A 27529-nucleotide genomic window follows, 5' to 3' on the forward strand; every position below is an offset into this window, starting at 1 on the left:
GTTTGATTTGAGACTGCGGTTCACTATCTGTGGTGCTCATTATATATTAATTTTAACCAAATGTCTGTTGTATTAACTGACAATGAGGGTTCAGTGATGCTGACCAACAAAGAAGTAAACGGCCATCTGGCTTTGCTGAAGGGTTCCTGTGTCACAATGTCAGAAAGTGCCTGAAAGCAGATACTTTGTCAGTTTGCCTCACATCAGGTTGCTAATGCACAACACTGAAGCTGCCCAGACATCACTGAGACAGGTAGACTTAGATAATAACCATTGGTCAGAGAAGACAGTCATAATGCTTAAAAGATCCTACAGTGCTGTGCTAAGTGACCTACGTCTTTTTTGAGAAAGTGCTGCAGGCCTCCACAGCATCTCAGAACGACTGTTGACAACATTGTTTTCATGACCTTGAAAAGTCCACTGCAGAGAGCCGCATCTCCTGAGGCTGATTCCTATGGAACTAAAGCAAAATTAGTTTTCAGAGAAATCTCTACTGCAGTTCAAAGAAGACCAAAAAGACAGAGGTGATGCTTCCACCTCCAGTCGTGGGAAATTACTTCTTGACAATGAAGTACTCGGCACGGTGATTGTCTCGTTGTCTCCAACTTTAGAGATTGGTCAGGAGATAAGGAGAAATCAGGATCTTCTTATTTGTGGCCAGAGCTTTGATCAAGTCCTTTATTTGCTGCAATGCTATCTATTATCTTCTTATTACTATTAACTTCTTATTATTATCTTCTTATTACCATTCTTGTAAAACAAGATATTGACTTTTATCTAACTGCCAAATATAATCCTTTATATTATGTAATAAAATAAAAAAAAATGTTGCTATCAGGCCCGCAGACCACCATTTTCTGACAAAATATAATGTCAGAAAATGGTGGTCTGCGGGCCTGATAGCAACAATTAAGGTGAAAGTTTGACCTGTTTATGTCAACGTTAGTGTTCTCTGGGTACCACAGTTCACAAACACACTGGCTGACAGGACACCCACAATGTCTCACAAATTTGAATGTAACTGTGGATCAGAATTTGAATAAAGGTGTTTTGACCTGGCTTAGCTGTTTCTTTTGACATTGCTGTCAAAGAGTTGTAAATACTGGACTTAATTCAAAAGTACTTATTATAATCAGTGATGGAAAGTAACTGGGTACATTTAATCAAGTACTACTTAAAGACAAATGTTGATATGATATATGAAATATATTTGAATACTTGTACTTCTGTACCATGACTAAGTACAGAAACCATGAAGTGAGGGTCAGATTCAGCCACTAGGTGGCAATAAATGGCCTTCTGTATCCAACTCCAGAAGTGAAATATAATTGAGTGAAGGCTTGTAAACTCAAAGTTATGATCCATTTGCACTAAGTGTGGGAATGTTAACATGTATATATATGGATTTATTGTAATCAAAATTACAAAAGAAATATACATTGACAGAAAGAGTTTAAAATCAAATCGTCTAACACTGTTCACTTGTAACTTTCAAAAAGTCAACCATGAGCTGAGAGGAAATACAAAATCAGACCTATCTTCATAATTTGAAGAGGCAACAGTGGCTCATTATTGTTCACAATTAATATGAATAAGTCTAGTCTTTTTACAGTGAGACTGATTCAAATAAACATCAAAGTTATAATTTAAAGATGGAAAGTCACTGATAATGGGGGAAGTATTCAGAATCTTTAAGTACAAGACCAATGTTACAAGTCGTGCACTCAATATGTGACTTAGGTATTTAAGTATAATCAGCTAAATGTACTTAATGATATTAAGGGATAACTTCACCCAAAAATGAAAATTCATGTCATGATCTACACACCGTCATGGAAAAGTCAGGTGAAGTTTTGTAGTCCACAAAACATTTCTGAAATTAGCAGCATTCTCCTAAACAACTGAAGTAGCTGGGGACGGAAAATGTTTTCTAAATGGTTTGGAAACCCCAAGATCTGAAATTAATGTGAAAATACTTTATTTACACCATTTTAAGGTGGATATCTTCACTGTATTTGCTAAGCTAAAAGTGTTAGCAGCCAACCCGTCTGAAGTGGGTGCACAAGCTCGACTGAGACTTGGATTACGGTGAACAAGTTGTGAGGAGCCATTTTATGTTTGTTTAGCTGTTTTTTAAATGTTTTAAAACAAGTCCCCATCTCTTTCCGTTGTTCATGAGAACACTTCAACGCAGTTTGGCTGTGAAGCTCCAGAAATGTTTTGCAGAATACGAAGCTTCACCTGACTTTCTGTCGGCAATGACTGAATTTTCATTTTGGGTGAACTTATCCTTTAATAGTAAAAGCACTCAGAAAATATGTCCTGAGACTGTCATACTGTACATTAAAGTATTAGAAAATAACTCCTCGTGTGATGATGAGCAGTTCTTTTCATTATGGATGAATCTGCTGGTTATCTTCTTGATTAATCGACTGATTGCTGAAAAATGTACAAAAATAGTGAGAAATGCCATCCTCCTCCTGCTTGTTTCGTCCAACCAGCAGCCAATATCCTAATATTTCTAATCTTAATGTTGACGTCAGATCCTGCAGGGGGCGCTGCGCCAGCTGCCTCTGCGCGTTGGTTAAACTGCTGCCGCCGCCAGAACGCGCATCATGTCTCAGGAGCTGTCAGATCATGAACGTGCTCAGCGGTGCTGATGTGAAAAGTTAATTACATTTTACCAGTCAAGGGTCAAGCGTGTGCTAACAGTGGGAACATGATACTGGTGTAATGTAGAGAGATTATGCAGCGACGTTAATGAGCGTCCAGCTAATTCCGCTCCTCTCTTCTGTGCCACATGCGCATGTGGTGCAAAACGCTTATAGGCTGAACGCGGGGAGTTGCTCCCTTATTTCCAGAGCTGTAGCATGGTAGTGACAACTGCAGATTCCCGTGTGTGTGTGTGTGTGTGTGTGTGTGACTGAGCGGCTGGCTGTGTGTGTGGGAGGAGGAGTGAGCGTCGGTTCGGTGGCGGTGTGGAGAGATGGAAGCGGAGAAGGCGGATGCAGATAAGACTCGCTCTCACTGTCCCCGAGACTAAGGACGCAGATAAAGCGGATATTTCCCTGCTTTTTTTTATTTATTTTTTTATTTCCCTGCCAGTGTGCTATGATCTCCGTCGTGCTCGCGGGCACCACCCCTCCGATCCAAACGCGCCCGTCTATCTCTGAGCTGTCAATCATCTCACGCCGGGATTTCTACATGTGAGTGCACGGCGCGCCGGGCAGGGCGGATCTGCTCACGGGGTGAACAAAACGCCGGTTAATAAGGATGAAAGGTCAACGATCTTCTCAGCATTTCACTCACTCTGATTAGGTAAGGCGATGTGAACCTTGAGGGTGCACGTTTGATGCACGAGGGATTCATTGCAATGGGAATAAGGCGCGTATCTGCGATTGTATAGGCTGCGTTAATAGGCCCTCTTATCAGTTATTGTAAGTCTGTTTATCAGGCTGGTAACCCACATATCCCCTCCACCCCCCACCCCCCTCTGAATCCCGACAGCGACACTGTCCTATAGCCAGACCACAGAGCAGCAGGAAGGATGATGTGCGAGGTGATGCCGACCATCAGCGAGGGAGACTCGGCCGGTCCTCCCAGAGGCACCGGCAGCGTCCCGAACGGGTCGGACCAGGAGGCCAACTTCGAGCAGCTGATGGTCAACATGCTGGACGAGAGGGACAAGCTGCTGGAGTCCCTCAGGGAGACGCAGGAGACCCTCATCCAGTCTCAGACTAAGCTGCAGGGGGCGCTGCACGAGAGGGACGTGCTCCAGCGGCAGATCAACGCCGCGCTGCCTCAGGTGAGGAGCAGAGGGAGGAGAGGGGGAGGAGGAGGGAGGAGGGAGGAGTGAGGAGGGTCGGGCTGTGGTGTGGGGTGAGGTGGAGAAGGGTTTTGTCCAAGGAAGCAGCAACCACCATGTACATAGTTTGTGGTATATAAGGTACTATATGGTATTTAATGGTCTAGACCTTTTCAAGGAGATGATTGCTCATGATGCCCAGGCTGGATTTTTGGGCCCCAGAACTCCATGGCCCCTGAAGCTCCAGGCTCACTGTGTATTATCTGGTCTGTGCAAATGTCATCGAAAATTTGATAAAGAACATGCGCCAAATGGCATTTTAAGAGCATTAGGATGGACCCAGCTTGTCTTGAAAGGCTCCCTATGGCAAAATCATCATTTCATTTTTGTTCTGGTGTTTCTTCTTCGTCATCTCATCTCGGACTAGACGCTACCATTACACACTATTGGCTCTTTTGAGGTACAAAGACAAGACAGGACGTGCAGAGGCTGGTTAGCTGGTTAGCATGCCAACTACAGCAGACATGACGTCAACACTTCATTCTGTTGAATATTTTAGTATTTTTAAATGTCTTACACTAAAATTCTTACCTATAGCTCCTTTAATGAGGCCATGGTGGCACTGAAGCTGACCGATTTGGAGCGAATTTAATGACATCATACCATAAGTGCAAGAGAGTTGAACCAAATCTAAAGAGCCTCACCTGAAAAAGCTGAACACGATTGTTAAATTTATGAGTTGGAGATCAGAGCGTTGTGTTTGGAGCTTGGATTTTCCTGCACGTACACACCTGTACTGGGGAACCCCTCTAACACTCCCGCACGTCCCGGGATATCACCATGAGAATAACTGTGGAGATGATGGGGATGTTCGTGCACATACCACTTCAAAAGCTCATAAGTGGCGGCAAGCCAAAAAGGAGGATCTGAATGTCTCGTAGGTAGTATGTTGAAAGGTTGACAGGTGGTAGATGGAGGGTTTTTACTCGCAAGGAGAACTCTCAAGGTGTGGGCCAGATGTTGAGTGGGTAGGGCCTGAAACAGCCTCACCTCTGTATGCCTGTCAGTGGTAATGTGAGCGAAAGGAGCTGATGGTATACTGGTGGGAAATCTTCGAGGTTTGTAGCCTCTGTGTGTGTGTGTTAAAGTGTGAGAGAAAGAGAGCTGAATAAGGGCTGTTGCAGCCACCGAGCATGACGACAACGGAGCCTCGGCGCAGAAAGCTGTGCTACCCTCTGACCCTCTGGTCTAAATGCGTGGCATGATGTCACAGAATGGTGTGTGTGTGTGTGTCTGTGAGTGTGTGTGTGTGTGTGTGTGAGGCTGACTGTGCGAGGGAGAGAACCATGCTGACGATGACAGCCTCACTGCAGCCTCTTGTGAAAGAAACATGGCCGCTTGCTAGTGTACATGGCCCTGGGCTGCTTGCTTCCACACATGCATACATGTCTCGCTGTGTGTGTGTGTGTGTGTGTGTGTGTGTGTGTGTGTGTGTGTGTGTGTGTGTGTCACAGAGAGAGAGAAGAGAGTGGGAAGAGGCTGTCATGCTTGTTTTCTAATCCTGCTTGGTTCAGCGTAATGTTTTATTCTAGCAATAATACAAGTATTAGTTATACAGTCATAGACCTCGGGGACATTATGCAGACATTATGACTGGCGTGCACATGCATAAGCTGTCTCCTGCTCTCTCTCTCTCTCTCTCTCTCTCTCTCTCTCTCTCTCTCTGTCTCGAAACACTACACACACTCATGCACGCGCACATGGCAAACACAGCGGTGGTCATCTTCACCACACCAGCCACAGAGAGCGCGGAGATGATGATGATGCAACAGACAGTACGGTTACTGAAGCAATACTGAGAAATGAGAAAATCTCCAGTTGGGATTGATTTCTGCTCAGTTTTTCTTTGCTCAGCTGAAGGATGAGGATCGTCTGGCCCTGATGCGTCAGTGGAAATCGCATCTCATAATGATGAGGGGGAAGTGTGGAAAAAATAACATACTGTAGTATCTGATATCTCAAGTTTGGGTGTGATGAATACATTAGAGCGGTGTTGGCGGTGCTGCTGCTGACCCCACCATCCTATACGTGTCAGTGGTAATTAGGCGGAGTGTGGTGTGTTTATGCCCTCGACTACACTACAACATCACAGCGCCCTGTTTGCTCTCAGCCCTCGGGTCGGCACTGTCTACATGTGTGTTGTAGGGGATGTGTATTTTTCTCCGCGTGTGTGTGTTCAGTTCACTCTGCTCCTGAGGTGTGGACTGATGTATGAGTGTTGGCACAGCAGGACGGCCTTTTTTGCCCAAATTCAGCCACTCCTCCTCCTCTCTCTCCGTCTGTCTAACGTTTGTCATCTTCACCTACAAGGCGTGTGCGTGTGCATCTCTGTATTTTGTTATGTCTTCCGTAGGATTCCTGACTCCATGGGACTGGTCTGACCCAGAACTGTCAGATCTATGTCTCTCCAGCACATGTACACGCTCAAACACACACACACACACACACACAAAACACAAACCGTGTGAGATTGAAAATGCAATGCTCTTTAATGTCGTCATTGTTAAAAATACATAAACCCACATCACCTTGGCATCATTGTTCGAGTTTTTAGTTTGCCTCAGCAGCTTCATAAAAGTGGGACAACGTTGCCATTTTACCACACGCGCACACACATTAAGGGACTAGGATGGATATGTTCATTAGCCACAGAGAATAGAGTTTCAGATTAACATGTCAGCCCATTACAGTGCAAAATGCCTTTAATACAGCCCTCAGAGATGGGTTGGCCCATAGACAAATTAGGTTTTAAACACACAAGAGAGCCACGCACACATGCTTACACTTGCTCGCACGCTTATACACACACGCACACATAATGCCTGTTCCTCTGCCATATAAGAAAAACTGTTCTGACACTGTCAAATATAATGTGTTGTGAGGCAGCGAGTGTGTGTGCATATGTGTGTGTGACGCATAGAGAGAGAGAGAGAGAGAGAGGAGACAGTGTGGGAACAGTGTGTGTCAAACAAAGCAGGTCACCATTCCTCTTCCATCAATAATCCCTGTGTAATATATTTCTGTATTATCACTATATTGTATTATTAAGTTTCCCACTATGACTTGGGAAGGTACCATTGTAGATGGGTTACTGCAGTCATAAAGCATTGTGCCTGTTGGGGGACTCGCAAAAGAGATTATTGAAAAATGGAGACAAAATTAAAGGTCTACTGTGTAGGATTTAGGGGTATTTATTGGCAGAAATGAAATATGATATTCATGTTGTGTTTTCATTCATGTATAATCAGCAAAAACTAAGAATTGTTGGGTTTTTGTTGCCTTACAATGAGTCTGCCATGTTGCTCCGGCATGTTTCTACAGTTTTTTTTTTTGCAGTTCAGTTGGTTTCTCACCATTAGATGCCACTAAATCCTACACACTGGAACTTTATAGAAATAGTTCTACATTTTGGGAAATAAGTTTACGTGTTTTCTTGCAGAGAGTAAGACGAGAAGATTGATACCACTCTCAGTGTGTTAAGAACCAAGCTGGAGCAAGGTGTCAGGCAGTTATCTTAGCTTAGCATAGAGATGATGAGAAATAACTAGCCTGGCTCTGTGTGGGATTTTTTGAGGGAGTTATATGAAACTATTGATTACTGTTTGTTTCACTAACTATTTTTGACGAATGGTTTAGTCTGCCGAACAAAACTACCCAGAGAGCCACAAATTGTCATGTTTGCATGTCTGTCAGGAACGTGTTAATTGCTGAGCTTAAAAAGCGCTGATGTAATTCTGAAGCGTGGCCAGAGGCACTTCCAGTCTTAATGCTAAGCTACGCTAACCGTGTCCCAACACTTGCTCCATACCTAAAACAAAGACATGCAATTGGTTTCAATCTTCTCATCTAACTCGTAGCACCCAAAAAGAGAAAAAGCCTGCCTCCTCAAATTTCACTCATTAAGATGACATAACTGGAAGGAGCACTACTCAACCTCCAAAAACAATAGTTTATATCTATATTGGCTTTCCAAAGTGTGTTACAAACTGAGGATGTGGGGTTTTAAAGATATGAACTCATGTTCACCATTGAGGAAGGCTCACACTGGTTTGTTGCAGATTTTACAATCCAGCATCTTGAGAAGTTGATCTATACAAGGGACTAAAAAGAGAGATATCGCTTCATTTGCTCCTTTGATGTAATGCTTAAACTATAATCTTTGTTTTTATGAATGTGGAGGCACAAAGCTGTAAGTTCACCAGCAGATTATTACAGACCTCCACTCCAAACAACAAATATTTGTTATTTAAATTTCTCCATGAGTCAAACACGTATCTAAAGCCTCCAATCCTCCGTTTTTCAAAGAGTGTGTGTACCTCCATGATGAGTATCATGGTGTGTTTGATGGTGTGTGTGTGTGAGAGAGAGAGAGAGAGTGTGTGTGTTGTGATGTTTGGACACCTGTTCCAGTCAGACACAACACTGGCTATTTTTGCCAGCGTACAAATACATGCAGAGAAAGACACACACAAACACACACACACACACACACACACACTATACACACACACCTCACTGCCCTTCCCAAACAACAACTGTCCTGTTCTGAATTGTAACCCCTCTGTCCACACCAAAACGCATGTACCCACAGACACACACACACTCAACCTTTTGTATGTTTACTCGACCTCACAGGTGTCACCGACCTATCCTTTGGCTTATGATTGTTTTACCCTTGTACAGACACATAAACACAAATTCACACACACGTACCCTGTTTGAGCACATTCACTGAGTGTCTATGAAGAAGCATGTGAACCAAATGCCTCGATGTTTCTGTGTATGAGGCGCTCTCTCTGCCCTTCTTCCTCTTCCAGGTTGGTGCATCTTCTCCAAAATCTAGACGTGACACCACATTTTTTCCACTATTTGATTTCTTGCCTTTTTTCCCCAGTTTTTTGTTCTTCATTCCTCCTTCAATCTTGTTTCTGACCTCTTTCTCTCTCTCCATCGCCCCCTCTTTCTCACACACTCGCTCTGTTTATCCAAGTCATCTATAACCCAGTAGTCCATTATCTGGTCCCTTAGACAGATCTCCCCCTACTACTCCTGCAGCTGACCTTAGCCCACAGCACAGCACAGTCTATACGTGAGCGAAGGTGACACAAATTGCTCACCGTTTAAAGCTCTGCAAAGCACCCTGTTACTGTATGACAACATAACACTAAGGCACAGTTTATTTTCATCATATGGTCTGGATGGAGATGGTTGAGTTAAACATAAAAAGATAGATGTGACAGTTTTAGACTGTATGTTACTGAGGCAAAGCTCTCGACGTTCTTGTGTTTAGGCACCCTTATGGAGCAACTTAGCAGCAGCTGAAAATCTCGTTTTGTTGACTCGCCGTGGTTTAACTTCTCAGCTTGCTGCAGTGATATATAAGTGTACCCCGGGGTGTGTCAGTACATTGTGAGTCGTGACATCCCTATTATGATTCCTGCTATGCAGAGTACAGTGTGTTTACTTTAGCCGTTCTCAACCAGCAGGACATGACACACTGGTGGGCCTCAGACCCCTAACTGGTGGCCCACAGAGGAGGCAAATGGTTGTTCTTTGTTATGTTTTTTTGTGGATATGTTTTGACAATAAGAAGTTGGCTTTAAGCTACAAAGGGTTGAGAACAGAGCGATTTAGTTCATGAAAAGATCAGCCTGAAAGATTTGTAAGTACCCATGTGCCACTGTGTGCTTGATAAGGACAAAGAAACTGGTCATAGAATTTACCCAGCGCAGTATTGCAGTGAATAAAAATTGCACCTTTAATAAAAATGCTTAAAAGAGCCATTTTTAATAGATGTTTAGTTTAAAACATAAAAACTAACATTATTAACAGAAAGTAAAGAAACAACAGTCTTGAAATTACATCAAAGTTGTCTATGTATTGTGTTATATTTACTGAAGTTAGCATGCTAACCTCTTAGCTTTTAGTTTAATAAATGAACAATATGCATCTATATTTCTTACCAAACACAAAAAATACAACTACACACCTTCTAAAGTCAAGTTTCTCTCTTTTACCACTTTAACACAAGCTTAATTGCGTTGTTAACTCATCGTAAAACACACTTCATTCAAACTTGACATAAACTAAATAAAACTCCCCCAAACATTCTTGGTTTGTCTGAGAAATATTCCAGCTCTACACACCATTTTCACCCACTGCTTAATGACTGACTCTCTTTCACGCCTTTGCGACCGCATACCTCTCCTGTCCCCACCTGCTGAGATTTCTCTTCGTGGAATCTTATCCCTGATCAGAGCCGCTGTAAATCACCTCTGTACTGTATCCGCTTCAAATTGACCTCCGTTGGTCTTGGAGGTTATGTTCAGTCCCAGTTTGGTGTGCAGCCGTGTTCACTCTCAAATTGTGACTCCCTCTGTGATCCGAGGTCTTAGTTCAGGCAAACTTAAGGGCCACTGGCTCCATGGCTGACTGAGCCATGAGCTAATTAGCTACAGCCAAGGATTGCTAATTAGAACAGCAGTTGTCGGTTGCTCTGGTGATAGCCTGCCCTCTACGTTTTCGGATCTACCTTCGAATTCTGGCAACATATTAAAATGACACCTTTAATACCCTCATACCTATTATATGGTAATAGTTGGGTCGGCCAGGAGAGAGAAGGGTATTTCACACTACTTGAACCAAGGCCAACAGGAGGGAGCCTTGCGGGATTGGCCATCTTCGTTACTGTACTAGAGGTGTGTTTTGCTTACAGGTACAGTGTGAGAGGGAGTGCATGTCACAGCTAATAGACCTTACACTGCAGAGGAAGGAAGAACAGCTCCAAGGTCCCTCCTGCACTGTTTCGAGGTGGCCTGAGCTTATCATGACACACACACATTCAGTAAGGCACAAACACTCTTACTCACAACTGCACCCATCCACAAACACAGGAATACACACACACACTGCCTGTGTTTTCCCTAAATGTCAGCATGCACCGTCTACGCGTGTGTTTGTATGTGTGCGAGCGAGCGTGCCCAGGGCTAGTGTTGCTTATGCATGGATGGCTGAGGCAGCTTTGTGCACCATGATAGGAGAATATTGAGGAGGGTGGGCAAAGTCAGTTGAAAAATTACCACATCCCATTGGTCTGCTGTTGAAGTCCAAATCTTGTGCTACGTGTTACGTAAGAACCAAATAGTGGAATTTAGGTTGATGTGGTGGAAAGTGGAGCATGAAGTGAGCAGCTGAATGTCACCAAGAAAGCCTGTAAGAAAAGAGAGAGGGAGGGAGAGCGCGAGGACAACGTTCTTCTTTACAGAGAAGGATCTCCTGTCCACATCCTTACCCTCACCTTACCTACGCCAAACCATTGATTATCCCCAACCATCTCCAACCTGTGAGGAAGTTTTGGGGTATTCTGAGCCTTAACCGAATCACAGGGTTTATAGCCTACCTACAATTTTACTTTTTTTAATAGCTGTAGCCATAATTTCTTTTGGTTATGATAACATTGTACTCACCAAGTTAATTGCTGAGATGACGACCAGGACAGGTTGTAAACAAGCTACAAGTTTTTATCTTAACCAATCTATGAGCTGCAACCAGCAGTTCTGTAGGTCGGTCTGTGAGTTGGGCGGTCCATGAAAATTTCCCCACCCTTTTGCGAACACAGTTTTCGACCCAGGAGGAAATTTGACATGGTCAAAGTGTGTGTGTGTGTGTGTGTGTGTGTGTGTGTGTGTGTGTGTGTGTGTGTGTGTGTGTGTGTGTGTGTGTGTGTGTGTGTAAAGGTGTGTGGTTGCGTTTTTGCCAGTTGGCTAAAAGGGGATGTGGCAATGCAACTATCACGAAACGGTGCTTAACTACCAAATGGATTCATGTAATATGACAGAACTTAGCATAAAGACTCACACACACACCATTTCGTCACGTACCCTTTCACAACTCATGAACCATTTTTCATACACTCTTTCAGGAGGCATTGAGCTCAAGAAAGTTCCTTTTTCATTGCTGTATTTCATTCTGTTGGTCCATCACTTCATTGGTCCACAAAAATCTACCATTCATTGGTCAATAAAGCTGTTCCTATAGCAACCACAACTTTCTATCTATGACGCTGAATTTGCCATGTAGTTCAGGTCTTTGTGCGGTTGTGTGGATGTGAGTGCCTGAACTTGTTGATGCCTGTGTGAACTGGTCACAACTGTTCCAAATTCACGCTTGTTTGCAGCTAAAACTTTCAGCCAGCACATCTGAAATGTTGCTTCGTGTCCCTCCTTTGTTTTCTCCCTCAGTCTAGCATTCGCTTTGACAAAGCGTTTTGTTAACAATTGAAATGAAGGCCTAAATGTTCCGTTTTCATAGACCAGGCAGAGATCATCTGCCCATAACTGTGGTTTAATCCATGATTTTGCAAGAGAGGAAGAGACAAACCCAAATAACCCCAGAAGAATAAGGGAGAGGTGAGTCTAATTAACAACATCTAGCTCCCAGCAGCTGACTGACATCACACCTCTCTCTCTATCTGTGTCTCTCCCTCATCCTCTCCTCCCCTCCTGCTGCATCGTGACAGCTTTACATCATCTGCCATTCTAATTTCCCTTTCTCCTCAGCAGTTCACTGCACAATGCTCCCTCTTCCTCATCTAGTACGTCCTCCGGTCTGGATTCAAGCACAACTGAGCTCTGAGTGGGTCAGACTGGCCCCTGGTTGGAGCCTGTGCAGAGTTTTCGGGCCCCTGAGCACTAATAGATTATTAATGTCCAAAGCTTGCTCCCCGCGCTGCCATGCCACACCACGGCTTCAGCGCTCCATCTCTCAGTAGCATCCATCCCTCGCTCCCTCCATCCCTCTGCCAGTACCATCTGGCTCTCAGCACCAGGCACATTTAGCTCAGCCGGGCGCCAATTTGTCCCCCTGGCTGCCTGGGAGAGCGAAGGAGAGCGGGGGAAGGAAGAGGAGGAGTGGGAAAGAGAGACAGATACAGAGTAAGATTTAGCAAAGAGAGTACGTCAGGGAAAAAAAATGCAGAATCAAGCGTACCTGACGGTCCCCAGCAGCGAGGGACATGCTCTGGTAATGGGGAGAACCAACAGTCAATGTGTATGTGTGTGTGAGCTCCCTCTGCCTGGTAATAAGAGCAGAGTGATTGGAGTTGCAGGACCACCAGAGGGGAAGGCAAGAGTAATGATGGAGGGAGGCAGGGAAGGACAGAATGAGAAAGAGGAGGGGAGGGGGGGGAGCAGGGGGATGTGAGATGAAGTTTTCCAGCCAGCAGGTAAGCCCACACAGCGGCCCTGCCATGTCTAACAACTACACTATTGGAACTCTGTCTGTTCGCTTTCCCTCCTGCAACTGCCTCAGAATAGAAGATGGGGGGTGGGGAAGAGTGCGTGTGTTTAAGTATGGGGGGTGTCACAATGCCCAAGATGAAGGTCCAGGGTATGCACTCTAAACTTGTAATCACCCACACGTGCGAAAAAAACGAAGAAAAAACAAGGCAGTACATGCACACAGCCCCTTAATCAAAAACACAGTCACGCACACGTACAGTAATAGGGGCGACATCTCCTAGACCCCAGCTTTTTCCAGCTAGAGACTTAAGCGGCAGCAGCAGAGGCGGCCGCATCAGAAGCTAAGTCCCCGGCTGGACCCTTAAAGGGATTTAAAGAACTTCAAAATGCTTCATCTGCTCCATGAAATACAGCTTGTCAGTGTCTCACAACATAGCACTTACCCCCCCTCCCGCCCCCCTGCTGCTGACTGTCAATAACACCCACGCGCACGCCCACACACACGCGCACAGAGATTTGAGGGAGCGTGGCGCTGCAAGTGAAATGCAGGATTTGGGAGAAGGACACAGCAGTAGGACAAATATTGCTGTCTGTAGTTAATGGCTACCCTGAAGCATATACAGTATTTCTCTATGTGTATATGCACAGGCTACAAAACACGTCATAACTTGTGTGTGCTCATCTGTATTAGTTTAATCATTTGTGTTGAACTGGTTTCACTTCAAGAATGTGCATCTGTGAATGAGATCTACCCATAAGAGAAAAATGTTAATATTATTTTTCCATAATTATAGAAAACTGGCATGACTGAGCAGCAAAAATGTAAGTGATATGGGAACGTTTTTTTCTAGGAGTAGTGTTTTTAATTCAAATTAATCTCAGATGACTACTATCAAAGTTAGAGATTAATTTTGTCGCCATTTCCGTTTGGTATAAAATTATTACACACCAGCTAAGTCGTAGACACAGACATCCCAGTTACACCTGGTAATAAGAAGGGATCTGTATCTGGATATGTTGTACAGATAAAAAAAAAAAACGATCCAATCTTGCCTTTACCTGGTATTTTTTATGCGTTCTCATTATCCTCATTGAGATGGGATTTCTTTCCTCCATGAGGAACTGGAGGCGGCTGGTAATCATCCCCAGAGTGTTCTGGTTGTTGAGTTTTAAATTATTTGTCCCTCTCTTGTAAATTTGGCATATGTAATACATGAAGTTATTCCTTTCTTCTTATAAAAACATTGTATCAGGTTGTCCTGGTTTGCTGCCGAACTGGTGTGTAGACTAGATAAAATATATGCTTTGTTAACAGCAGATCAGCTGCACAGCACACAGTTATTTCATACTGTATATCATTCATTTTCAACCCGCATCGCTCGCATTTTTCACACATTTCTGTTAAGTAACACAACTTTTGGCACTGTCATGGCTCAGATTAGACATTTAATCTGTAACTAATGCCGTGTTTGTTTTGGCTGTCTTGCTTACTCTCTCTGAATTTAAACAACAATGTTTTACTTGGCTAAAAACAAATATTTTCAATTCATGGGACATAGCAACATGTAGAGCGACTTGGCAAGTCATCAGAGTTGATGTGGGGTGGCTTACGTGTTCAGCAAAAAGTTGCTCACTTACAAAACTAGCAGATTTGGAGCAACATTTGCATTACTTTAGAAACGTGTTTCTGTCCATCTAACTTATTTAAATCCATCATACCTTTCTCTCCAGTCTCTACGAACTCTTGACAGAAATATCCATCTCTTTAGCTGCTAAATGCTCCACTAGGTCTATGTTTACCGACTGGTCGCTAACTTTGTCTGCTGTTTGTTGCTGGGCAGGTGGTGTCGGCTACAGTGAGTTTTTCTCAGAGGTTTTTGTTCTAAAAAGGTGCTGTCAGGTGTGGCTAAAACCAAGATTGAAGCGAAGAGTGGGACCAAGTTGTGGGCTGTAAAACCAAAACAGCGAGCTAAAAAATGCTAAAATGCTCTGCAAAGCTGAAGAGTGCTGCAGTCTCATGATAATGATTTGTGGGTCTGTCATAATAATGAGAAACACCTTTTATATCACACTTGGTGATATAAGGGTGATTTGATCCTTCATAAAAAAATATTGATGAGTGCAGCTTTAATCCTCTTTTCTAAAATTGGAAGTGAATACAGGGGTCAACATATTGAAGTGCTGGGTGAAGTGCTTTGAACGAGGACACACAAATGCATGAGTCCCAAGTTCATGCTTTGGTAAAATGTAAAATGTTCATGCTTTGGCAGAAGGACCGAGGCTGCAAAAAAAGAATTTCATTCCCTCGAACAGTCCTCAATTAGTTACCCCAGGTTAGCAGATGCTGCTTGTGTTGATTTTTCACATAAGAAAATGGCTCAAGTGATGAATTGCCCACACCGAGTCAGCACTTCCCGGTATTGTAAGTGTCCAACCGGGCTGATACATCACACACACGCACAGCCACACAGGCACGCGTGCACAAACTCACACAGAACACTCAGACATGGACGTGTCTCACACAGAGAAAGATGTATGTGCTGATGAGGTGAATGAGATGTTAGCCAGCTCAGAGCACGATCATGGCCGATCAGACAGGAAAATATGCACTGTGTTACGAGGACAGGCTTTGATAAATACACGAGGACCGACTGTACACTGCTGAACAGACGCTACCTGAGGCGGATTTAAACAGTGCAAGTTCACTAAGTACATACTGGAGAAACTAATAAGATATTTTTGGTGCATCCACAGAAAGCTCTCAGATCTTCTTGTTTCTGTATTAAATCAAGACCCGTTTATTCAGCACCACCTACAACATGCCTCAGTTCTCAGCTGCAGTCTGTTATTCATTTACTTCCAGCTCCATTCACAGACACGTGGGTTGGTGCAGACACTCAAACGTGTGCACACAGTTTTATGCACACAGACACACACACACACAAGCGCGGTCTCTCTTTTACTTTGAATGTGTGATGTTATTCTGCCGCTTCTTTTCTGTCATCTTTGGTGTAATTAGTTTTTGTGACTCCTTGTTTTCCGCGAGAACCTGTTGTTTTAAGTCACTCTGTGCATACACTCGAGTCGAGTTGTAGATTCAATATCCATATTAAGATTACCGACACACTGATTTGCTCTCTCTCTTCAAAGTCTCGCTCCCCTCTCCTTTTTTTTTCCCTCTCCCTCAGTCTCACCGACTCTGTATCTCCCGCGCTCCCTCACTCTCCGTCTTATCAGTGCTGATGGCTTTAAGCGTGTGTGCTGAGAGGTCTATTAGTTAGCTATCGTTCTGTCAGATAATGCTTCATATCTCTCCGCCAGTTCACTGTACTTACAGCTTTGCTCTGGCTGCATGAGGTGTGAGCACAGCTGCTGGGATATCAGATTTGGGCAAAAACTTTGACGTTCTTTAAAAAAAAATTCTCTTGTTTGGATTCAGCTTGTGATTCATTTCAGTCTCTTGCTGTTAGCTGGATGAATCTCGAAATGCTGTTTTATTAAGGGGCTTTATTAACATACCACATGAAGTGGAAGTAGATGTGTGTATATGTCCTTTAGCAATTGCGTATGTGCATCGAATTGACTCGTATCAGCTCATTAAACGAGGAGGTCTGGTGAGTCTTAACATCTCCATAGTAGCCGGAAAGCATTTTATTGTGTATAAATGAGGGTGTGCTCATACATGTATGTGTGTGTATGCATGCGCATTATCTGCTTCATGGTACCAAGGAAACGTTTGTTTTGTAATCGCGTTGTAAAGTCCATGTAGTACATCTAATTACAACGCTAATAGCCTGCACTGCTCCCACATATTGTAATTATATGAATAACTGACACACACACACACACACTCACTGTCATCTCGGTGGCCAGCTCTGTCTGTTGATGATGAAGGTCAGTAAGCATCGTGGTGCCCCATTAGAATAATGGGGGCTGTGACGTGGCCTGCCCCAGCGCAAGAAGAACATCATTCACACTTAGCTGCTTTCCTCTCTGTCTCCCTCTGATGCCGTATGCCCTGCACCCTCTCTTCTTGCCCTCAATTCCACACTCCAATAGCCCTTTCATTTACTCATGCCAGCTCTCTCTCTCTCTCACACACACACACACACACACACACACACACACACACAGACACAGACACACACAGTTAGACTTAAAACACACAAACACAGACTGTCAGTCACATCAGATGCCTCTTTGATGTTTTTGAAGACCTTGAATTTGGATTAAAACTCAAGCAAGGCACTCATTGTAAATACTTTATCAGAAGAGAATACGAACAAAGAATATAAGTGCACTGAGAAATGCTTGTGACTATTAAAGTGGAAATGGCCTGTGGTAAATGCGATTGGAAATGGCCTAGATCTGGATAATGAGGCACCTGTAGTCAGCAGCATTTTGTTTGACTGAAGACTGATGGTAGATCTGTCTGTTAGCACTTTGAGACTGCCAGGACACCTCCAATAAAAGTTCTTTTTAATCCCTAGATGCCTAGGTGTGTACACTCTAGTGTACACCACAGCGCTCAAATACATTTCTTTCTAGAAAGCATGACCGCCCTTTAAATCAGCTTCATAATTTCAGTACAGCTAGTGGTAGAAGTAAATTTAGCATTCTTCTACCACTTCTACTGAAAAACATTGTTTTTCAAGTAGGAAGTATAGTTCATGGTGCATATTTTAGTGCATATTTAGTGCATATTTTTGCAAAATGGGAACCAATTGTGCATTTCCTTCCACGTTCTGTTGGGCAAATTCAGATCATGCACAATGCTTTGCACTCATAGTCAAACTTCACCGTACAATTTGAAACATGATGTGTGTGGTGGATTTTTTTTTTTCTATCCAAACCTGTTTCTCAAGCTTCCATTAAAGGCGGTGAATGAATATGAATGTGGTATCATTTTGTTGCTTGTAAAAATGGGTCTGAGCTTTTTGGAAAGCTCTCAGATCCTAATGGGACTCTCATTCAGTGCTTAATTAAATGCAGGTGCACAGGAAGGGGCGACCACTTGAGTGTATTCATGTAAAATATTGGACTAGTATCAATCATGGGACAAATACATACACTGTGTGGTGTCTGCTACAGGTGTTTTCAAATATTCATGAGCCAGACCATTTTCAACAGAGCTTTCAGGCAGGAGGGAGCTTCTCTTGAATGCTGCTCAAGACAGAAACACAGGATTCTCCTGGATAATTCCACAGTACCATCAGCCTTCAGTTCTGGCCATCAGTGTAATTTTAAAACATTTTTAACCTGAGAAGAAGAAGTTTTTGTCAGTTCGGCTTGGTCTGATGGATCTTAATACTGTAATATCCATGAGGGGTGTTTAGCTTCCAGCATCCTTTTAAGCCCCATGATTGGATGTCTCAAAATAGTGGACCTCTGAAATCTTTATGCTCACAGGCGTGTAGTTTTGACATTAAATGATAATAACGCAGTTATTTTCTAACATGGCTGATCATCTTTTTGAACTTTGTGTCCATCCAAGCCTTAAAGGTCCTTTAACTAGCTTTAAGGACTTTAACTCCAGGACTTTGACCTCTGGATGTTTTCAATTAATTGCATTCCTGTAACTGCAGATAAGTTGAAACTTAACGTTTCTTTTGGGTTCAGTTTTCAATTTCATGTTTTAACAACACTGTGCTTATGGTCAGGTTAGGTTTAGGCACAACATCCACTTGGTTAGGGTCAGGAAAAGATCATGTATTGGCTTAAAAAACCTGGTTTTGTCACCACAAACATGGTTAAAAAAACACACTCGTGGCTCATTTAAAGTATCCAGTGGTTTCGCGCTTACAAATGTTCAAACATAAAATGCTGACGTTTTATTCTGTCGACTGGGCTGGAAATAACTCCACTCTGTTAAATACTGTTCAGGTCATTTCACAAACCTTTTCCAGATCTGTTACACCTTTTCCTTTCTGAATGTCAGATTGTATATAAAGGTGACCCAGTGTCACAATGCTACTCACAAACAGCACTGCATGAATTACCAGCGTAAAATAATGAATTTATGCCGTTTACTCCAGCTTTCCACATGTGACAGCTGTGAGCTCACACCTTTTAAAATTTCATCGGGGAAACATAAAAATTAGATTAAAATTTTAATTGCATCCACTGTGCACAACTGTGGTAACGATCGGAGGGGTGGGCGTGCACTCATCCCCTCCGCTCAAGTTGAGTGAAGGCCGCTAAAAGCCCCCACGGAAAGCCGTTTTAATTTTGACACCATTAAGCGCGGGCCCTCTCATTGCAAACGAGAGAGGGAACGAGGGTAGACAATTGTGAATGGGAGACAGACTGAGACAGAGAGGAAGTGCCTGTAGTTGAGTTACATAAAGGTCATATGAAGCTCCTCAGCCTGCATCAGACAGTGCCATCTCTCCTCCCACCATTGCCCCCACCCCCCTTCACTTCCGCTGCCGTCCTCCAATATTCCTCTCCATCCTGTGCCTCTCCAGTTTCAGTCGAATCCTTTTGTCATTGTGATCTGTTCATTTTTTGCCATCTCCTATCTGATCCTCTGTTTCCTCTCCCCATGTCCTGCTCTCTCAGCCAGTGCTGGCATGTCAGCATCTTGTGTCAGCAACACTCTTCTCTTCTCTTCTCTTCTCTTCTCTTCTCTTCTCTTCTCTTCTCTTCTCTTCTCTTCTCTTCTCTTCTCTTCTCTTTGCTATCTTGCGTGAGCGAGTAATGTGGGGGGGGGGAGGTTACCCTGGAGGGAGCACACACTCACACACACACACACACACTCGGGCACCCACAGATCTGTGCTTTAATTGGTCCAGATTGGCTGTGGACTCTCTGCCAGGATGGTGGGTGCCTTCTATTTCATATTTCATTCCCATTCTCTCTCTGTTGAACACATATTGTCGTCTGCAGTCTGTTGTAACTCTATACTGTTTCCATGGTTGCCAAATTACAGTAATAGACCTCCCTGCTCATAAACAACTCAACATATTGAAGAGCGAGGGTAAGTGATAATAGGTGAATACAGAAAGCAGGATATCTTTTCGATTGCTTCTATGATTGATGCAATATCGATATCATCACGTGATCAAGTATGTATTCAATGCAGGCCCTGCGCCGTTTTGATTTATCAGTAAGGCTTCATAGTCCTGCTGTTTTAACAAGCCATCCATCTTTACAACCAGTTACAGATTAGCAGTTAATGCAGCACAACTGCACTTGCTCTTGATTGGCAAACCTCCATAAACAGCTGCTTAAATCCTTCCAGTCTGGCTGATTTAGAGCATTCGAACTGACACGCCCCGGGGAAAGCCTCCACAGCTCTGCTGCACAGCGAGAGTTTATTCTTTATTTTCATTCATGAAAAATAATCTACTAACTTGGCATTAAATACTGATGTCATCACCTCCAATGTCAAATAAATGTCAAAGGTTATTTTTATTCGTGTCGTCTCCTTCCCTCCTTGTCACAAATGACATTTCATACCTGCGGTGCATCATCATCATCACGTTCACACTTACGCACACAAACATAAAGACGACACACAACAACCCCGGTGGGAACAGATCCAGTTGGAGCGTGTTTAATGCTGACCCAACAGAATATACGTCCGTCCCTCCAGTGTTCCCCTCTCACCCTGAGGGCATGGCGCCAACGCATCACCCACGTACATCCACTCACAACATATATATATATATATATATATATATATATATATATATATATATATATATATATATATATATATATATGTATCCTGCAGTCCTTCTGCTAGTGCATTTACCCACTCAACATCTCTGCTTGGCAGTGTGTCGGACTCCATACATGCTTTGTGTGTGTGTGTGTTCACGTGCAGACTCAGGGTTTTCTCTCTCCTCCTCACCTCTCCAAGCCCTGCAAATTCAGTCTCCATGGAAACGGGGGGAGGGAGAAGGAGGGGATGATGTTGACTTCCTGACACCTTCTGTCCCGTGGGACACCAACTGTCAGCAACTCCGTATGTTCATGTGTCTGCGCGCATGTGTGCGTGCGCATGCATATTTTCTCACAAGTGATTAATATGATGTATAAATACAACCTGCACAAGCAATAAAGTCTCAGGGTGCACGTCACTATCTTGCATCTTAGATATTAGTTATCTCTATTTGACACTTTGGTGGGTATTTGTTTCTCTCTCTCTCTCTCTCTGTGTGTGTGTGTGTGTGTTCGTGTTGGCTTGTGCAGCTTCAACCTTCATGGCTGCCTCCAATCGACTGCCAAAGCTGAGCGGCTCAGTGTGTTAGTGGGTCTGGCTGAGGGACTGTGTGGAGGAATCCCCTGTTTATTGGGACAGGATGATGAAAGCAGTGATGGACCAGGAAAGAACAAACAGGAAGAAGCGAGTGTGAATGCCAGCCTACTGTTTGTACTGCTGTTCGTAATGTTTCAGTCTCTGTTTACCATGTCCCACCACCTATAAGGCTGGGCTGTTAAATCATAATGTAATCCTGTTATTCACCAAAGAGTAGGACAAGTCATATATAACCCAAACAGCCAGTCACTGTTAGACGGCGTGTGAAGTCCTTTGTGTTGGTTCATTCTAGACGGAGGAGGTGTAGTTGACTCAACTATTTTTATAACCAATTTTTTAATTACATTTCTAGGCGTTAATGCAAAAAGTAGAGAAACACACCTGATTCAAATGATCAGCTCATCACTAGGCTCTGCTGAAGCCTGATAAACATCTAAAATGGACAGGGCGGTGAGGAACCAGGAACACGATAAAAAAACACTGTTCTAACTAGCTGGAGCCATTGCAGCACCATCTTGCAGTAAAGATGACAACAAATCAAAATGATGTAAAATGTATACAGTACATTGCCGAAAATAGTTGTGGCTTCAAGTGGAAACAAAGAGTGATTTGATCCACCGTCTGAAACATAATCATGTCATACAGTATGACTGTGCATGGCCAAGAAGAGAAATAACAACGAGACAGAGTGTAAGTATTTCACACAGGGGGCATTTTAACCTTTATATGGAGAGAGTCATCAGTAGTTCACCACAACAGATACCAAGATCGATCTATCTTTATTATTTAATGAACAACCTGCACACAGTCCTAGTGCAGAAAAATTCACAAACACATACCAACACGTTTGTAATAATTTTAATATCTGTGCATGTATCATGCATCATTTGCGATGTAAGGACAGTGGATTTTTGACATTTTAGCTTTAAAAATGACTTATGATTGTCACAATATTGTGATTCATCTGGTCAATGATTATTTGACTAACATAGTTTCAGTTCTGCAAGTAATCATGGTACAGATTTTAGATTTCACCATTTTCTCATGTTCCCGCTGTCCAAATGAACTTCAGGGGAAAGAGGATGGGGTTCAAGTCCACAAAGCAAACAGAAATCCAACACAGAAAGTGAGGTTGGTTAACAGTAGAAATAAAGGCAACAATAAAAAAGGATAAATGTTAAGAAATGATGACGGAATGAATGCAGGACGAATGTGAAGAAGAACAGACGTATGAATCTTCTGTAGGAGATTAACACAGTGGGGGAAAGGAAGGGAACAGAAGTTTGAAGATGTTAGTGTTCGAGCTGTTGGATTCATTAAACAGCCGTGGGCTCTGCATCCCTACCTACCACACCCCAGCGTTGCCATGGATATTAGGCCTTGGCAACACAGCTGTGTGAGTGTGTGTTGGTTAGAGGTGTGCCAGGATGACATCATACAGTAGCTTGCTGAGAAGGTCTACTGCAGGCACATGGCATCTACAATATTTATAGCCCCCCAGAACAGATGAGCTCACTCAGTCACTCAGTGTGACTGGCTTCACTTCACACACACACAAAGACACACACCAAGAGCGAAGAAGTGGCAGAGAAGTTGCTCACGCAATCCGCGCCACACCCACTCGCATAAATATTTCCTCTTGCCTTGTGGAGCATTCGGCATACATGTTGACCATTCAGACATCACAATACATGCAGCAATAATTACACTAGAGACCGAACGACCCTGACGCAGTTCGGGATTATTGTAAGTGTGAACATTTGAGAAAACACACACACAAAAACACACACAGTGACATAAAAAGCGCCTGAATTCGCCGTGAAAATGAGCCGCCACTGTATGAGTCATAAGGAGAGGGAATGGTACTTTGCGAGGGATTAAACCGGTGGAAAAATAAGGGACCGCTACAGTAATCACACACACACTCACACCCACATAAACACAATATAGGCACAGACACACACACACACACACTAAATGACCCCATCCCGCCCCTCCCCCAAACATGTTCATATTACACACACAGGATTTAAATCCTCATATCCCAAAATAAACAAAATCATTTCTTGGAAGAGCAAATACTGTACATCAGTGTAACAGCAAAGTATGATTGAGAGTGACCTCTGTGCGTGTGCATGTGTGTGTGTGTGTGTGTGTATGAGCAAGTGACAGAGTGAATGAGCATGTGTGTTTGAGTTACAAGGCTGGAGAGCACCAGAAAGAAAAAAGAAAAATCACATTTCATAAATAAATCATCCACGGCCTTGTGATGGATGTGCACGCACGCACACACACACACACACACACACACACACACACATAAACACGGCTGCAATGCTTCATACAGAGGCCATAATGGTACGGACCAGATTAGAGGCGAATCATTTTTAAAGAGCTGTGTGCTGCTGCTGCTGCTCCCTCTGTGTGTGTGTGTGTGTGTGTGTGTGTGTGTGTGTGTGTGTGTGTGTGTGTGTGTGTGTCTGTGTCTGTGTCTGTGCACGTGTGTGTGTGCTCCTAAGCTGGAGGCAGAGCTTTACTGTATGTATGTACCTGTTGTCCAGTGATCTATAGAATCACAACAAACATGTTTGTGTGTGTGTGTGTGTGTGTGTGTGTATGTGTGTTTGTGTGCGTGCGTGCATGCGTGTGTGGTTTATGAGCTATGAAAAGAAAAAGCAGAGTATTTTTGGGAACCTGCGTGAGAAAAAGTCTTTCGTGACACATTCTCCGTGCTCCTTTCTCTCACTTCCTTTCTTCTCCCTCTGCCTACATCACACCCTGGCACTCCCAAAGGTTATGATGTCGGATGAGCAGTTTTTTCTTTTTTTAATCAGTTTCACTGGCTGGAAGAGGACTTGAGACGAGGAGGAGCCCACAGAAGAATTGATGAGTGATCAGGTGTAGGAAGCAGATAGAGGAACATGAATTTATGGATGTGAGAAAAGGAATAATACGGTTAATTTTGCATCGAAAAGTCAGATCAGTTGCCGCTCACAACCACCTATCAAACCTAGAGAAGCATGTGTGGAGTTAGCAAATATAATACGTTTTCACACAAGAAAGCAGCACTTTTTTAACATCAGATGAGATACGTATGTGTAAAATGTTTGTGTGCAAGGTGTGATAACTAGCTGTGGACTCTTTCTGTTTTATTTTCATTTATTCTATACCTCTTCTTGTGGCGGACGCAGCTTTGAAGGTGAAATATGTAAGAACTGGCCACACGTCGAAATTCATACTCAAACCAAATAGGGGGCAGCATATTACTAGAGTAACCGCTAACTACTAGCTCAGTTAGCTGTGCAGCTAGCGGTTCAGACAGGGATCTTGGGAAGAGTTGGTATTAATATCCCAAGCACAGGATCTTTGGACCAGGACGGACAGAGGCTAGCTGGTTAGCATGCTAGCTTCAGTAGATATCTCTGCACCACAATAGGCCTACACAGACATCAACACTGTTTTTTTCCCCCTCACATTCTGTTGATAATTTTAGTTATTTTTTGAATGTTTTCAACTGAAATTATTGCATATTGGACCTTAAACATTAGTAAACTATTTCATTACAATATATTTATATTCTCAATAATGTGCAAATACTCTGTACCATACTCTGCTGAGTACCAGTAGTAGTCATTTTATATTCAGCCCCATTCTCATGTTTCCGTTCATGTGTTTTCCGGTAAGAAGGACATAGGCTGGAGGAGAAGGACAGGACAGCAGTGTGACGCCTCACCACAGGTACCATGAGAGGTGCCTGTCGTGCCTGTGTCATTACAGTTACAGTTATTGTAGACTTACTGTAGACACACGCACACACATACACCCACACACACTCTCTCAGTGGTGTAGAGTTACACCCTGCCACTGCAGTTTGCACTCTGTGAAGGGCAAGAGCAGCGTTCCCGACCTCCACAAACACACAACACCTTGGCTGCTCATTCCTCATGGCCCTTTTTTAGCCACATTAAGAACTGGGAAGAGAAGAGATTATTGAAAATTATGCTGCATGTACCCTTGGAGCAGTTTATTTACTCTGAATGTGACGATTAATATTAATACAGCTATGTTTGATGCATCTCCTGCTTTCCTCCAGAACCACGATACACTTTCATCTGCAAAACAGAGCAGCTGGGACGGACTGAGTGTGTGTGTTTGTGTGGTCTCTGGAGAATGTGTGTGTTGGCTTGTGTATTTTTCAGCGAATGAGTCGATGTGTTTGTGTATAGTAGGGAGAAATAATGAGCCAGACTTGACCAAAACTGTGCATCATAGATTGGTTTAGCATTGTTTTTATGTAGACTTATGTAGACTTTAGATTTTATTTCTGATAAAAAAGAATTTGATCAACATATCTTTTAAAGATGGGAGAACAACATGTTTGTGCATGTATAGAAAGAGAGGGACATTTTCACCTTTCAGGAACAGACTAGTATACAACCAGTGTCTGTTGTTTGCAATAATTGTGTGCATTGTGGTAGTAAATGGCTTCCCTCTGGGCTGACCAGGAGCCTGAGGAGGACACGGTAGAGGAGAGATGGAGAAAGGTAGGCCATGCGCTCCGACTGAGTGATGAGGACAGCAGGAGAGAGAGTCAGAGCTGACACAGGTGCTTTAGACGGGGGCAGAAGGGAGGAGGTGACAGAGGAGACTGAAAAAAAAACAAATAAGGAGAGCATCGGGAGGAGGAGGAGCAAGAGAATGAGGTGATGAGGAAGGTGGTGACCTAGAAGGACAGATAGATCTTCCCAGAGTGATTATTGTGAAGATGTGTCAGATGTGTGGATAGCATAGGGAAACGGTGTTGATAGAAATGCAGACATCATCATTGAGGTCATCGTTTCTCAACCTTCTTCAAGTCCGGTTGGTCTTCACGACCCCACCCCACACCCCCGTGTTGTGCGTGTGTGACTCTCACAAACACACTCAATAAAATCTATTTTAAGGCAAATTATATGACTGGTACAGGCAACGCAATGTAAAAATATTCCCCCCCGAGTCTAAAATGTGTTATTTTATGTTTTTCTCCACAACCATCTGCCGATCCCTAGAAAAGAACTTGCGACCCCCTCAGGGGTCCCAACCCCCAGGTCGAGAACCAATGTTCTAGGTCGCTTCAGTACGAACAGTGTGCTCACAGCTTTGTGAGCAGCAGCAACAAACTTAAGGACATCTTTTCCCCTGGGTTCGCCCTCTCAGGCTACATGCCGCCCTCCTCATCATATTGGGTGCTGGACTCAGCCGGACAGGAGGATTAGAACATCAGAACTGATATGATAAGTCGATTAATTCTGCAATCAATCTGGGATCATCGTTTAATTGTTTGAGCTATTTTTAGCCATACTGGTGACATGGATTTAAGGATGAGAGTGCTGGTCCGTCAGTCAGTCAGTCCACTGAAACAATCCAGACTGAAACATCTCAGCTATTGGATGAATTTGACCGGACATTCGTAGTCCACAGAATTGAGCCTGCAAACAACTAGTGATGAGGTTGACATTATTTGTTTTTAGGGAACTATCTCGACAACTAATGGATGGATTGTAATGAAATTTGTTCGCCCTCAGGATGAATAGCAATAACATTTGTGACAGGGGCTACACAATATATCATTTCAGCATTGACATGGCAATGTCACATCACAGGATGTGAAGTTTTTGCGAGGCAAATTAACTCAACTCTTTCACATTTTCAGATATGTTTTTTGTGTTTTCTTGCCATTCAAACTGAACATTAGGATTGCAGCACTTTTTTACATAGCAACAGTGCTGTCATTCAGTAGTCGTCTTGCCACTCGGTGAACTATGGTGACTATCACTACTGTGAAATCGCATGCCAGCATGTTAGCATGAAGACGTTAGCATTTGGTTGAAAGCATCGCCTCAAGGAGCTGCTAGCATGGCTGTAGAACAATATGTTCTGGTTCCAGCTTCTCAAATGAGAAATTTGGCTCTTTTCTTTGTCTCATATGATGGTAAACTAAATTTAACTTTTATTATCTAATGAAAAGACTCTATAACAGCAATCAGTGCTAAGGCAGCAAAAACAGAGACAAGAATTACGTTTTGGTGACCAAAACTACATATAATATAAGTCTATGCATGTGGTATTGATTTGATTTGATTTGATTTGATTTGATTTGATTTGATTTTTGATTAAGAC

At 43.2% G+C, this 27529-nt stretch overlaps 1 protein-coding gene across 1 annotated transcript in view; it reads left to right on the plus strand.

Annotated features, from left to right (window-relative positions):
- Nucleotides 1–2918: 2918 nt before the first annotated feature.
- ppfia4 (PTPRF interacting protein alpha 4) overlaps nucleotides 2919–27529 on the plus strand; it is a 59612-nt gene continuing 35001 nt past the window's right edge. Inside the window, exons 1-2 of the mRNA XM_073468750.1 lie at nucleotides 2919–3318; nucleotides 3508–3805. Coding sequence (XP_073324851.1) covers nucleotides 3548–3805 — 258 coding nt within the window. The 5' untranslated portion in view covers nucleotides 2919–3318; nucleotides 3508–3547. The remainder of the gene's footprint in view (nucleotides 3319–3507; nucleotides 3806–27529) is intronic.

This window comes from Pagrus major, chromosome 6 (assembly GCF_040436345.1).
Source record: "Pagrus major chromosome 6, Pma_NU_1.0".
Taxonomy (NCBI): Eukaryota; Metazoa; Chordata; class Actinopteri; order Spariformes; family Sparidae; genus Pagrus; species Pagrus major.